This window comes from Berghia stephanieae, chromosome 1 (genome assembly GCF_034508935.2).
Source record: "Berghia stephanieae isolate SIO BIC M18660-M18661 chromosome 1, UCSD_Bste_1.3, whole genome shotgun sequence".
Lineage (NCBI taxonomy): Eukaryota > Metazoa > Mollusca > Gastropoda > Nudibranchia > Aeolidiidae > Berghia > Berghia stephanieae.
In genome coordinates, this window is record NC_088360.1 from 91,640,637 (window position 1) to 91,655,007 (window position 14,371).

General features: G+C 33.9%; 2 protein-coding genes across 2 annotated transcripts in view; one reads left to right on the forward strand and one right to left on the reverse strand.

Annotated features, from left to right (window-relative positions):
* LOC144961863 (cilia- and flagella-associated protein 61-like) overlaps positions 1-2,325 on the reverse strand; it is a 30,309-nt gene extending 27,984 nt beyond the window's left edge. Inside the window, exon 1 of the mRNA XM_078894906.1 lies at positions 2,172-2,325. The gene's annotated coding sequence lies outside the window, so the exon portion shown is untranslated. The remainder of the gene's footprint in view (positions 1-2,171) is intronic.
* Positions 2,326-2,351: 26 nt separating this feature from the next.
* LOC144961872 (DNA-directed RNA polymerase III subunit RPC6-like) lies at positions 2,352-13,147 on the forward strand. Its single transcript, XM_078894915.1, has 9 exons — positions 2,352-2,434; positions 5,079-5,196; positions 5,761-5,828; positions 6,524-6,591; positions 7,618-7,733; positions 8,444-8,587; positions 9,629-9,739; positions 10,774-10,965; positions 12,987-13,147. The coding sequence occupies exons 1-9, from the start codon at positions 2,364-2,366 to the stop codon at positions 13,062-13,064; spliced, it is 966 nt and encodes a 321-aa protein (XP_078751041.1). The 5' UTR covers positions 2,352-2,363; the 3' UTR covers positions 13,065-13,147.
* Positions 13,148-14,371: the final 1,224 nt, after the last annotated feature.

Consider the following 14,371-nt stretch of genomic DNA (forward strand, 5'->3'; position numbering starts at 1 on the left):
GCATACCTCAGGTCATCAAATTCTCACACAGATGGCTGGTACTTCTTCAATTTCATGGAAGATTATTTCAGTGTACCCTTTTGAAAAGGTCTGGCAATAAAACGCATCATTGCCTCACTCCTTTCTTAATATAAAAAAAATCTAAGGTCTCATTGTCCAATCTTACACATGCTGTTTGGTTCCAGAACAAATTTTTCACAAACAGAGGTCATAATGCTCTATTCCAATGGATGTGAGTACTTCAAAAAGTTTTTTTTATGTTTAACTGATTCAAATGCTTTTGAATAGTCCACGAAGCAGAGGTACAAGCTTTTTTGTTTCTCAATAGACCTTTGTATTATAGTTTTTAATGTGAAGATGGCATTCACAGTACCGTTGTCTTTCACAAAGCCGAATTGTTCCCAACTAGTCCCTGGTAAAATCTTATTTCTCATTCTTTTCATCATGATGCATAGGAGGATCTTTGTTATCTGGCTCATTAAGCTGATCATGCGGTGTTGATCACAATCTATTTTCGGGAGTGTGATAAAGACAGACTGTCTCAGTTCATTTGGTATGATGCCTTTGCAGTAGATCATATCGAAAACTTTTGTCAGTATGTTTATTCCTACATCACCCAGTGCATCCAAAAGCTCAATTGAAATGTTATTCTGTCCAATGGCTTTCCCTTTCTTAATTTCTTTGCAAGCAGACTCTACCTCATCTCTCATTATTGCTGTACCACTACTGTTCTCTGGCAAGTTTCGCGGGCCATGTCCCTGTGTCATCATGTGCGTAAAGATTATCAATATATTGTGCCCATCGATGCTCATGATTATGTTTCCATTTGTGTCTCTTAACCCTCTCCTTAACTACAATAGGAAAATCATCACATTCGTTATGTGTGGCATTATGGAGTCAAACCCGGCTTGTATGAAAGTCAATTAAAAACTCCATTGATTCTGCCACTGAGCCACCTCGGTTACCAAGGATTAGCGTGACTTATTTCGTTTAATGGTGGTCTCAATAATAAAGTGTATTTATGAGTGAAAGTATTTTTCAACTATCTAGATCCGTTGCTTAGAGGACAAGTAGAGCAGATGGACGGAGGTTGGAAGGTGTAGACATAAAATGATCTATCAAGCATATTTATAAGCTTGACCTAGCTACACAGAAGAGCATTTGGGAGGACTCCAAAAGCTCCTCGGTCTAGCATCTCTTTCATTTAGTATTTTAACTGTCGATCTTTTGTCAGGCGTTTATTTATTCAATTTGTCAATATATTGGAGGATTTTAAAAACTCTAGAACAAACCTTGATTGATTAGTGAAAGTTTAACATTTCTTAATATGACCATTATTTTGGTTATCAGCAGCCATTTTGTTTTTTGAAGTCTTGAAAGGTAGGTGCAAAGCAGTCTTAGGATTTTTTTCTTTTAGGATTAGCTCAAGGTCGGAGGATTTTTTTTTCTATTAGAGTTAAAGTTATAGTTATAGTTATAGGTCTTAGTAAAGACGCCAGAGTATTTGTTTTTCCTATTACTATTAGGGTTAGTTAAAGTTAAAGGATTATGTTTTATTTTTTCTTAGGGTTAGTTGAGGAAATATTTGGGTTGTTTCCTTTAGCACGAGGAGCTTTCGGAAGGCCTCCAGAGCATTATTTCTATAATGTCACTGGTCACCCCGGTACTCTGCCAATTGAGCAATCAGTTCGTCGAGTCTCACCAACAAATCAGGATTAGAGTAACTCTTCAAATTCACTGCTGGTAATGATATACAATAGCTGTCAGCTTTGTTCGATGAGTTGCTCAACAAGCAACAGGTATCTGAAAATAACGAACAACTGAACAACGACTTACAAAATAAATAGGTACAAGAATGAAATATGATAACCACCGATTTCACGAATGAAATGTGGTTATTTGTTATAATGTTGCATCGTTATTTTTGCAGTGCATAAATAATCATTTAATTTATGGATTCTACTTACGGATATCGCTAAACACGATTGAGTAAATTAGTAAGTTGGTTTAGACCAGTCTAGACCGTCAATTCAAGTGTTTGGTACGAGTATGAGTATGAGTAAGTGAAGAAATCTCTGCCACTGCCAGAACTCCGATTTCAGTAATTATTTTTAGTTATCTTTGTCGACACAAATCAAATTTGTGCATTGTGAAAAAGGATTTATACTCACTTGTTTTAATGGATGATCAAACTTTCAATAAGTTTCATAAATACATCTACTTCATATATTTTATTCCAAAGCAAAACAGTCTCACGCACTGATGTTACGCCGCCATATTTACCTTAGCAACAACTTCTTCCCGTGAAGCCGTGAAGAACTCTCCTGACTTTAACTTTAGTAGTTGGTTCAACTCCAAACAAAATGGCAGCGCACATAACCCAAGTGAAACAAGAACCACCAGATGACACCGCGCCGGTTGATATAGAGGCTAAGTAATGTGTTAGGATATTTACTTTTCAAAATCAAAAGTAATTTTAAGCTTTATTTTTATGCAAATGTATAGGGATTATCCATCCCAATCAAGCGAGAGAAAGAGAGTGTGATTCTGATGACATTTTCAGGAGTCTTGTGCAAGGATAGTTATAGTTATACGCTGTGATTATCCCCAGACACCTGTCTGGGGATAACCAAAATTCGTTATCCCCAGACATATATTTGAAACTCCAGTCTTTTAAACAATTATCCACATTCCAGAATATGGAATGTTTCCAAAATGCACATAGAAATAAGGAAAGTTAATAACATAAAAAAATAACCAACATTAAATCAGTTGTTACTACATACAATATGCGTCGACCTCGAAGTGGGTGTCATGGCCGAATGGTTTAGTCGTCTGCCCTGGAAGTTTTACCAGAATCGACGTTGTGGGTTCGAATCCTGGTTCCGCCACTTTTTTTTTTTTAAAATTCCGTCTTCTTTTATTTCTTTTTTTTTTTTTGGTGCGAGTCTATTCTTTTCTCCTTTTTGTTTGACCTTTTGTTCCGTTTCTGAGCATGATTTACTTAAATTTGTTTTGTTTTTAAAAAAATTATTGTTTGTTTTTTTCCTCCTCGATCTGACCATTTGGTCGCTCTCTGAATATTTCTGTTTGTTTGCTTTTTAATTATTTTATTCTTTTAGGACACTTTTTGATATCCGAGTGGGGACGAATATGACAATTTTCTAGAAACTAGAAAGGAACTAAGAGAGAGAGAGAGAGAGAGTTAAAAAAAAACAGGTGTCTGGGGATAATGACAGCCCAGCCTTTTCGTTATCCCCAGACAGGTGTCTGGGGATAACCAATTTTCATTATCCCCAGACAGGCGTCTGGGGATAATGACAGCCTTTAATAGAGAAGGAAAGAAAAGGAGGGGTAATTGAAACATTTTGTGTTACTTAGAATTGTGATTTTGAACGTTTCAACTTGTGCTTCAAGCCTGAAACTTGACAAGATCATGTTTTGTTTTGTTTTTGTTACCCCAATCCAATCCATGAAAAATTCCCCGTCCCCACCTCTCTTGACTTGATCATTCGTTCACATCTTGAAATCTATCACTATCTCAGTAGCCTATCAGCTTATCTGTCAGATTACTTTAATGAGAATAGTTCTGTCCCTGTTTATTGTATTATTTACAGTTAGTTAAATATATTTAAAAAATATATTTGCTCTCTCTCTCGCTCTCTCTCTCTCTCTCTCTCTCTCTCTCTCTCTATCTCTGTGTCTGTCTCGCTCTCTCTCTCTCTCTCTCTCTCTCTCTCTCACACACACTCTCTCTCTCGCCATTGCTCATATCTCAGTGCCCCTGCAAGTAATAGAAATTACCATCAATAAACTGCCTCTACCACTACAGCCACCACCACATCATTACTACTACTAACACAGCAACCTCCACATCGTTATCAAAACTAAAGCAACCATCACCACCTTTACATCATCAACCACAACTATCACATCATCATCATTTCTACCACTACCACATTCTTATCAAAACTACAGCAACCGTCACCACCATTACATTATCATCATTATCATTCAGTCACCATCACTACCTCTACTATATCATTACCACCACCACTACAATCACAACCACTACATCAACACCACCATCACTACATAACAAGAGACACACTATCATCGTCAACGAAACACAAAATAATAATAATAATAGGCTCGATAATAATGATAATAATAATGTAGTTTATTAATATTTTGCACCCAATCCTCTATACAATAAAGATCTAGGCTCGTAGGCTACTACTGCAAATACAGAAGGAACCCGCATTTGCAGTGCTAATGCAAATAACTGAAATAAATTATATGTACTATTTGCAGTACCACTACGAATAACGAATACGAACGCTATCTATTGTTCTCAGTACTACTGCGAACAACAAAAATGAAAGCAGTACTGCTTTGAATAGAGGGGGCCTTTAAAATTACAAGTAAAAGTAATAGTCGAAAGTATTCATTCATTCATGTTAGAAATTGAGCCATTAGGGTTCTGCTAAAATGAAACATAATGATGGATCTTTTTGATTGAGTTTTTGACCTGAAGACGTCATGTGTGACTCGGTTGATGACTCAGTGGAGACTGACTACAGACCACAGACGATTGTGTCTTGCCTTATCAAGAAAAATTGCTGCTGTGATTATTGGAAGACACTTTTTGAAACTCCGCTCTTTTAAACATTTATCCACATCCAGAATATGGAAAAATTAGTAATGCTTATAGAGAAATGTGAAGTTGATAAAATAATAAAAGCAATTAATTTGAGTCGGGATTCGAATCAGTTTCGTTTAAAATTGATATAACTAGTAGCCATTAGAAATATCTGACTAGCACAAGACGGCCAACTGTCTAAGACGGCCACTTTTGTAGGGTCCCATGGGTGGCTGCCTTATACAATTTTGACTAGTGTTTATTGAAAAAATGAAAATGATCAGTATCTTTTGTTGGTAGGTAAACACTCTTTTCAAAACATTATATTATGTCAGGCCACATGCTCTACTTTCAAAACAATTCAATAGAGATGCATTTCAAATCTCTCTCATTTACTTTTGTTTTTTCTTTCTTTCCCTTTCACACAATATTTAAGAATTGCAGAGCTATGTAGTCAAAATCCAAAAGGAATCACAGATGATGTCATCAAGCAAAATCTCCCACAATGTGATATTCAACAAAGAGTGACAGCTGTGAACAGACTATTGTCAACGGTATACATATCACATTTATTTTTGGAATAATGGAATGTGACTCAAATAAAGTAGATATTAGCCTTATTAATTTAGTGACAAAGATATTTACAGGGCATTAACAGTTGAATGAAGAGGAAGAAGGTACAGAAGGAAACGTCTGCCATTTATATGTATAACTTAATAATGATTAAATTTTTAAAATTATACTGCAACAATTATCACCGTGATACAATTCACACTATTAAAATACTGTTTTTTCTCTTCATCTCTATAGGGACACATTTTGTTATTGTAATTTTATGTGTATTGACCACAGATACAGCATTGCCAACTTTGAAAATCAAATAAAATCTACAATGGTCTTTTGAAAATCTAGATGATGATTTTTAAACCGTCTTGCAAATTAACTATCTATATACTGCCTGAAATAATTAGGTATGTATTTAATTGTTTTTTGTTTGTTTTCTTTTTTGACTGTTCTGATTTACTCAAATTAAAAGATTAGATTAAATAACTTAATAAGACAAAATAAAAATGAATGATGTAAACTAAAGTGAATCAACATTTTGATTGTTTGTACAGAACAGAATTGAGCTTTTAAAAAGTGGTGCAAAACTTCTTTACAGACTTAAAGATCCGAATGTCTTGAGGTAAGTGAATCTTATCATTTTTTGCGTCAGGTTATTCAACAAGCCTTTGTTTGTATATATTTAAAAGATAGTATTGATATCTACATTTTCAGTCCATTTCAACAAGTGGAGTGTTGTGTTCAGTTATATTTGAAAATAATGCTATTGTTTTTTGTTAGTTTTTTTGTGAAAGAGATAAAAAAAATCAAGAAAACTCTGTTGAGCTATAACATAATGCGTATTGTGCTCAAAATGCTTTACAAGGGGTCCAAAGCCAGCAACAACACTTAACATGTACCTATATTGAGATGTGACGTCTGTGAGGCATTATTACTATAATTTTATTTTTGACAAGGACAATGCTGTTATCAGCCAGTTATTCATTTTACACCTGAATATGATGAGAAAATTTTAAAGAGCCATTTCCTGGGACTCCAGTTTGGGCTGTCCTCAATTGGGCTTGACCAGGCGCCCACAAGTGTCATACCATAAGACTACAAAGCTGCACATAATTGTAGTACAAAACAAAACATATTCCTCATGGCCTGCAAGGAACATTGTTCCTATTTTTAGAAAGCATAAAAAAATAAATGTTAAGTTTTTAGCCTTGATTTCAAATCATTTTGTAAGTAATTATTTAATTTAATTGTCTCGAGTGTTTTACAATTGTTTTTGATCGGCAAAGTTGTAAATTTTAATTTATTTCATAAAACAAGTCAAGTGAAAGGTGCTGACACAGAAGAAAAAGTTGTTTTCCAAATAATCAAGGACGCTCAAAACAAAGGTATGGGTTTTTCAAAAAGAGATATTGATTTCTGCATGTCCTGAGCACTGTTTATGAGAAAGTCACTTGAACTAATTTTTTGAGGCAACAAGTCCTTTCATTGTGATCAGACACCAAACAAAAATAAATAAAATATTGCAGTGGGCCTCGGATTAAATTAGCATAGATTCACTTAGGCATTAGATTCCAAAGAAGAAAATGATAGCTTTTGTTTGTTTTTTGTTTTTTTTTCAAATCTTAAATAGTAAAACAAATATTTAACTCACTCAACCCTAACACTGACTATATCCATAGTTTACCCAGGTTTCTTTTACCCCATGCCTATTTATTACATTTTTATGAGACAAATTATAGGCGTAATATCAAAGCTAATGTTTTGAGTTTTTACATGTTAATGGAAGTTGAATAAAACTATCTATGCATATGCTCATTTTTAATACATATTTTTCAATTTTGAAAAGTAGCAAAAATTTCTAGGATTGAGTGGGTTAATGCTAAAATTACATTATAAGTGCAAAGTGCATTCAAGGAGTCTTAAGATGTAACAAGACTTAGTCTCGTTGCTCATAAATTAGTTATGCCTAAGGCTCACTGTATAAATTGAATAATTGAGCAAAGGAAGGGATATGGACATTATAGTTTGTTAGTTTCTTTATTACTATTTTTAAAAATTATATTATTGAAAAAAAATTAAAAAGCAGAAGTTTAAAGTAAGATCTAAAAATTCGAATTCTACGTTGTGAAAATTCTATTTCTTTTTTTTTTTTTTTTTGTCCATTCAAAATAAATGAATACATTAAAACAAAAACAGTTTTTGTGCATCTCAAAAAAGTCTGATAACATAATGCAAATTTTGGGTTTATAATGTTGTAATGAAGAATATAGAATTGTTTCTTTGATGTATTCAAACTACTTGTAAATTAGTTCAGGGAGGATTTAATCAATGAAGGTGTTAGGTGTGCATAATTATGTGTTTATTTATTCATCAGTCTTTGAAAATTGAAAACCATTATTGTCTTTCTACAGGAATATGGACAAGAGATATACGCATAAAAAGCAATCTAAAAAACATTCAAGTTTTGAACAAAATTTTGAAAAATTTAGAGAGCAAGAAGCTTATAAAAGCAGTGAAGTCAGTTAATGTAAGTATTTTGCATTTTTACATCCTTAAGACCCATGTGTTTATTTATGCCTTTTGTATGTCTGAGTTTATCACAAATCATTTGTAGTAGGATTTTTATACAAATATGGTTGTAGCTTAACTTGCATATTGCTATTTTCAAGTCTGGAATTTGATGGTGATGAATTCAATTTTCTTGCTGGAAACTAAACATGTCAATCTGAGTGGCAGAGAGAAATGGAACATGTTTTATACACATAATGAGATGTCAGAAACATAGAAAGCAAATGAGAAGAGGAGGAGCAGAGGAATGAGGGGGAGGGGTGGGGGGAGAGGAGGAATTCTATTTTACACAATGATTTAATTGAACTTAAGTGGGGTTTAACCTCTTCATTCAAATTTTTTCTTGATTTACTGTAGATAATCAAAATTTCAAATTTCATTTTATGAGTCAATGACGAGATAAAGTTCTTAAGAGGGGAGAATAAGACCAGGCCAATTTTAATCCACGAAGGAAGTGTTCAATTGTCATTGCAAAGATTCACAACCCACCATCCATCCACATACCCTACAGTCTTTGCTTGATAGTAATTTCCTGATGAATCGGTATCAAGTGTTATGGTTAAAAGAATTTAATGTTAATAGTTGTCTTTCATTTATGTTAAAACGAGATTATCATTTTTCCAATTAAATTTTTCACTTGATTTGATAATATATTTCCATCTGTCACAGGCCTCAAAGAAAAAGGTTTACATGTTGTATAACTTAGAACCGGACCAATCAGTAACAGGTGGACCTTGGTACAGTGCCTCAGAATTTGAATCAGAATTTGTTGAGATTCTCAATGCTCAGGCTCACAAATTTCTTCAACAGAGGGTGAAAAATTCTTAACTGCTCTTGGTTTTTATTGTTGTTGTTGTCATTATTATTATCATTAATGATTTTATCTTCTTAAAAAAAAATTGTTGCTTTTTTTTTTTTTAAATTGAAGACTTGATTTATCAAATAATCAACCATATTTGATTTTGTTTAGATCAGAGAGTCAGGAATATGTGTTTAGAAGTTTATATTAACTTAAATGGAATTTGATTCTGGTTGAGCATATTTGTTATAAATGTCATGAGCCATTTTGTGAAAATAAGTTTGCATCCACTGACTTGTCGATTTTTCGCATCTCTATGACTCAGATTCGGATTAAGATTCCATCCAACATTTGAGATACAGATTTCTTTTTTGTTGTTGCTTGGCCTCATGTTGAAACTTAACTGAATGACTCATCAGTTGAACTGAGAGGAGTCTTGGTGGAATTAAAATGTCACTTCACTTGGACTTATTTTCATGTTACAGATAGGTGATAAAGTTTAATGTCAAGGGTTTTTAAAAGACTAGCCAATAATTTCTTTTATAGGGTTTCATGACTTTAAAGATTATTTTAAGGAGATAGCCATTTGGAATTCATCCATTGATGGCAATTTTTATATCTTTGATCAGTACATAGTAAAATTGATTTTTCAAAAAAAATTCTTTTGAGTTACATTATCTGTCATATATCATGAGAAAGCGGACACATGGTATTCTTGGAATGTGCATTTTACTTTGTGGCACCTTCAATCTGGATTTCATGCTTTGCCTTTATCAGAAGTACTATTGAGTACATCAAGTCTAAACTGAAGATATATTTTAGATTATATCTTCCTTACTATTTCATTATCACATTCTTCATATTCCATTGGTATCAGCATAACTGAAAAGATCATCTACAAAATTGTAACATCTCTTAAAATTGTAACATTTAATTTTCTCAAAATTCTCATGTCAACTATGTCATGTAAAGCACCATTGAACATGTTAAGTGGAGATTGGCACTCTATAAATTTTATTATTATCTTATATTATAATCTCTTTTTGCTTTTGCAGGCTCTTGATGCAAATAAAGTATATGCAAATGAACCATGGACAAGGCTCCAAGCTTCCTATGCATCTGCTGATGATGTTCTCAAATATATCACAAATCTCGGTATTAGCAAGGTATACACTTTATCCATTCTAATATTTTTTTGACTGAAGGACACAAAAAACTTTCCCTTTCATATAAAGCTAAATTCTTTAATCTTTGAACTTTGACTAATAATAGATATCAGATCCCACAACGATGAAAATTGTTAATCCTGGTATGTTAAAAGTGGTTGCATCATTACCATCTTTTTTTCATCTAAATTTGCAACTGTTCACAGCTATCAAGACAAACATATCATAAATGTCAGTATTCATGCTGTCAGTAGCAGAGCAGGAGGTCCAACACTACAAGTCTCGACTGCCCTGAAGTACTCGCATACAGATATCATCAATCTGGAGCACTTTTGCAACTCTGCCTTTGAGACTACCCAATCTTAAGCAAGACAATACATTTATGCCACTGTCACTGTCAGCTCTGCTAATGTAGAAAGGAGCTTCTCATTATATAACCTGGTGTTGTCTGAGAGATGTCGGAGACTGTCAGAAGTCTCATTGAGACGACTTCTCTTTTCTCTTTTTGTATTATAACAGTTTTGTTGGTAAAGACTTCTTTGAATAAAACATGTTGGCTTTTTGAAATTTGATCACTTCTTCCAGTTTATCCTTTTCTACCAATTATTCAGTCCCATTACACCTTTCTCTTTCATGAACTTATTGTCGGTTTTTAGGGAAATCAATCACATATTTTTTGCAAATTTTTCTGTTTTTTGCCTGCAAAATTTGGGTTTTTTTAGCAGAAAAACACCATGCAGATATTCCCACCATATCTTGTTATATATGCTGAACTGACCTAAGGTATTGCAAGCCTCGATAAAAATACCCTAAAACAAATAAATGAATGAAATAATATACAGAATAAATCTATTTCTTAATATCCTTAAGTCATACTACCAAAGACAACCCTGATACTTTCATCACAATCTTTTCATTTATATTTTTCACGTCAATTGTTCTTCCAGTAATATAAAATAAAAACGTTCAGGTAACTCTATTTAATGCTCTTGATTATTATATCACACATTGAATTTCATCTCTATTTCTTACAGGTGAATCTTTCTGTAAAAGACATGGAATCAATCCTGGACACTCTAATATACGATGGAAAAGCAGAGATTTCAGCAAGGACAGCTGCTGGAATGCATAATGAATCTGATGAGTCATCCATTAAAATATACAGATCTGTCAAACCTTTGACTGAAACCTCTGGTCTTGTCCGCACTCCTTGTGGAGTCTGTCCTGTAAGCAATCATTAACTTTTCTGTTTGTGAGATGTCAAATCATGTTTGTAATCATCACTTAGGGATGGACCTGGTGTTTTATCTTCTTTATCATTTTTTACCACAGATAGATGATTGTTTGGGTCAATAAGATACGTTTCCCCAAGATGTTATTATAGTTCAGTTCTCTTTTGAAGGCGAAAAGTAGTTGAGTTAGTAACGAATAATAGTAGAATTTATATTTTTCATGCATTGAGGTTTATGTGCATGAACATGTATGTACTGTTTAAGTAAGTGTATCTCTTTTCGTGTTCATCTTTTGCTTACATCTAAATGAGACTTTAAGATGATATCAAATTAGACTCAAAGGTAGATTGCTCAAGGAATCCTTCTCTGTTTTAGTAACTTCCATTTCAATTTATGATTCTGGGGAGATACCCAGTGAAATGAGCAAATCAATATTCATAATGTTACCAAAGAAACCGGGAGCCAACGAATGGAGAAAATGAGGAATAAGATCAGACCAGAAATCAGTAATCTTCAATTTGGATTTATACCAGATAGTGGGGCAAGAAATGCTATTTTCACATTATCAACATTAATAGATCGCTATCTTGAAATGCAAAAAGATGTGTATATATGTTTTATTGATTACAAAAAGGCCTTTGACCGTGTAAAACATGAAAGAGTTATTGACATTCTGCAGAAGTTGGATATAGATGTCAAAGACATTCGACTCGTTAGGAATATTGACTGGGAGCAAAAAGCGGCTGCTTGAATTGATAGTGAGGTCAGCGAGTACACACACATACAGCGAGGTGTGAGGCAAGGATGTGTCATGTCTTCCGACCTTTTTAACATCTAACATCTACAGCGAGTTCATTCTTCGTAAAATACAGCTGAAGGCAGGAGTGAATATAGGGGGACATATCAGCAACAATCTAAGATATGCGGATGACACTGCTCTAATCGCAGAATCAGAAAAAGAGTTACAAGAACTACTCGACAATGTGGCCCAACATAGTGAAACATGGGGTTAGAACTCAATGTGAACAAAAAACATAATGTATGGTTTTGAGCAGAAATAATGTTAAACCACCCTGCAAATTATCCTATCAAAACGAAGAGATCAGGAGAGTTGAAAGTTTTACATATCTGGGATACATTATTACATCTGATGGTAGATCCACCCATGAAATTAAAAGAAGAATTGCTTTAGCAAAGAACACATAATCAATTAAAGTAAATCATGAACAACCACAACATTGAAATGGCAACAAAATTCCGGGTAATGAAATCATACGTGTGGTCTGTGCTTCTTTATGGCAGTGAGTGTTGGAAGATTAACAAAGAATGTGAACGTAGAATAACTGCAGCCGAAATTTGGTTTTATAGACGCATTCTTAGAATCTCATGGAAAGATAAAATAAAAAACGAGGAGGTATTAAAAGAAATTGGAGTACGACCAACTTTGGTAAACACCATCAGAGAAAGACAGTCAAAATTTCTCTGACATACTTACAGAAAAAACAGAATTGAAAAGATTGTACTTACGGGTAAAGTTGCTGGGCAGAAAAGAAGAGGGAGACAGAGGATAGATTACATTGACAATCTGAACGGATGGATTGGTGGAGGAGGAACAGGGATCAAGCTTTTGAGAAGATCTGAGGACAGATATGGTTGGTGGGACATGATCGCCGATGTCTGCAACAGGCCTGGCACTTGATGATGATGATGATGATGATTTCTCTTACTTTTTTCCTGTGTGCATGCAATTTTACAATCTTTTGATAATAGCATCATCTTTTTGATTTCCTGTGGAATGTCTTTAAAATGTACTGTAAAACCCTTGAGGTATCATATAAGATCTTGTTACAAAATGTCATTTTAAAAAAATGATTTGATATCATGTAATCTATCAAAGGGGAAGACTAGTCTCGTTTTTCTTTCTTTTAAATTTTTATCTGAGATTCAAACGCTTTGCAGTCTTTCTTTTCTGTTTAGATTTTTTTATTAGATAATCTTTTTTGTGTTATCTGCAGGTGATATCCAGGTGCACTGTGGATGGCCTTATATCCCCAAAAACCTGCATCTATATGACGGAATGGCTTGAGTTTTGACAATTAATGGTGTTTTTTGTTTTTCTCGTTTTGTATATGTCTGTATCCAGCAAGATGTACATAATAAACTATGATTTGCCTAAGCATATTTGTTGATTATTGCAATTTCTTGAATTAATATTATTTATTTTTCTATGTGGGATTATTAGGTTGGTTGCCCATTAAAATTTTTCAGATTAAATAAATACTTTTAATTCTGATTGTATTATGATTTAACGACCAGTGTGTAAATCTCATTAGCAGCAACAGGACTTTAGAAAATGCACTTCAATCAACCATGACAATGACATGAATTCAGTCTGGCATCCAAGAAACTCTTACTCTTATTGAATGAGCTGTTATACTCAGTTATTGGAATGATAGTGATGGTATAAATATACTGAGGGACAATGGGACAACTCAATGGACATCTTTTAAAAAAAAGCAAAAAAAAAAACCAAACCAACTCGTTGAGAGAAAACTTGATTTCAGACTACAAAGATGGAACAATTGAAAAGAAAAATTATTTATAAATCTCCACACACACACATATTGCATTCTACTATGATAGTAGGGTACCTACACAACAATTGTTTTGATAAGTGGCTTATGCCCTCAACCAATTTTGTCCACTGCCTTTTGTGTTTGGCCAAACATTTGTTCAGAGAGACTTTTGTTTTCTACATCTGGATAGACTGAGCCACCTTTGGTGAGAGCCATAAGAGTATGCCTCACTAGACGATCAGGCTCCATGCAAAGGATGTGCCCAAGATATCTTGAGCATGTGTTGCGTATTGTGAGCATGAGGTCAAAAAGAGGGTCTGTTGCAAGTTCATGGATGTCACCCTTTTGTTAATCCAATGATATGGCATGTTTCTTTCAATCACAACATCATTTGTTGCAATTTAAAAGAAGGTCACTGATTAGGAGGACTACCAATTACGCTATTATTCTATCTTTTTATTGGTTTTAAACTGATCACGTTTTAAATAAATATAGAATATTGTCAGGTTATTGGTTGCTCTGACATTTTCAGGGATGCTGTTCCATGCGCGATGGTACTGGGGAAGAAATACTGTACACATTGATTCTGGAATATGGCAGTGCATATATGTATTTTCTTTTCTTCTGTGTTTTTTCATTATGTTTCCCTGTTGGCCCTTGAACAACATATTCAGCTTTTGCGTCTTTCTCGTTTCAATAACTGGGGTCCAGTTTAAATGTTCCATCATGTCTTTTACACTGTGTTGTCCGTTGCAGTCATTACAGACAAATCGACAGGCCCTTCTTTGTATCATTTCTATCTAATTGATCGATGTTGATGAAAT

Coding starts and splice junctions, on each gene's coding strand:
- LOC144961872 (XM_078894915.1), top strand. CDS start 2,364: ATGGCAGCGCACATAACCCAAGTGAAACAAGAACCACCAGATGACACC. Junction 6,592..7,617: donor CAAGGACGCTCAAAACAAAG/GTATGGGTTTTT, acceptor GTCTTTCTACAG/GAATATGGACAAGAGATATA. Junction 8,588..9,628: donor ACAAATTTCTTCAACAGAGG/GTGAAAAATTCT, acceptor TTGCTTTTGCAG/GCTCTTGATGCAAATAAAGT.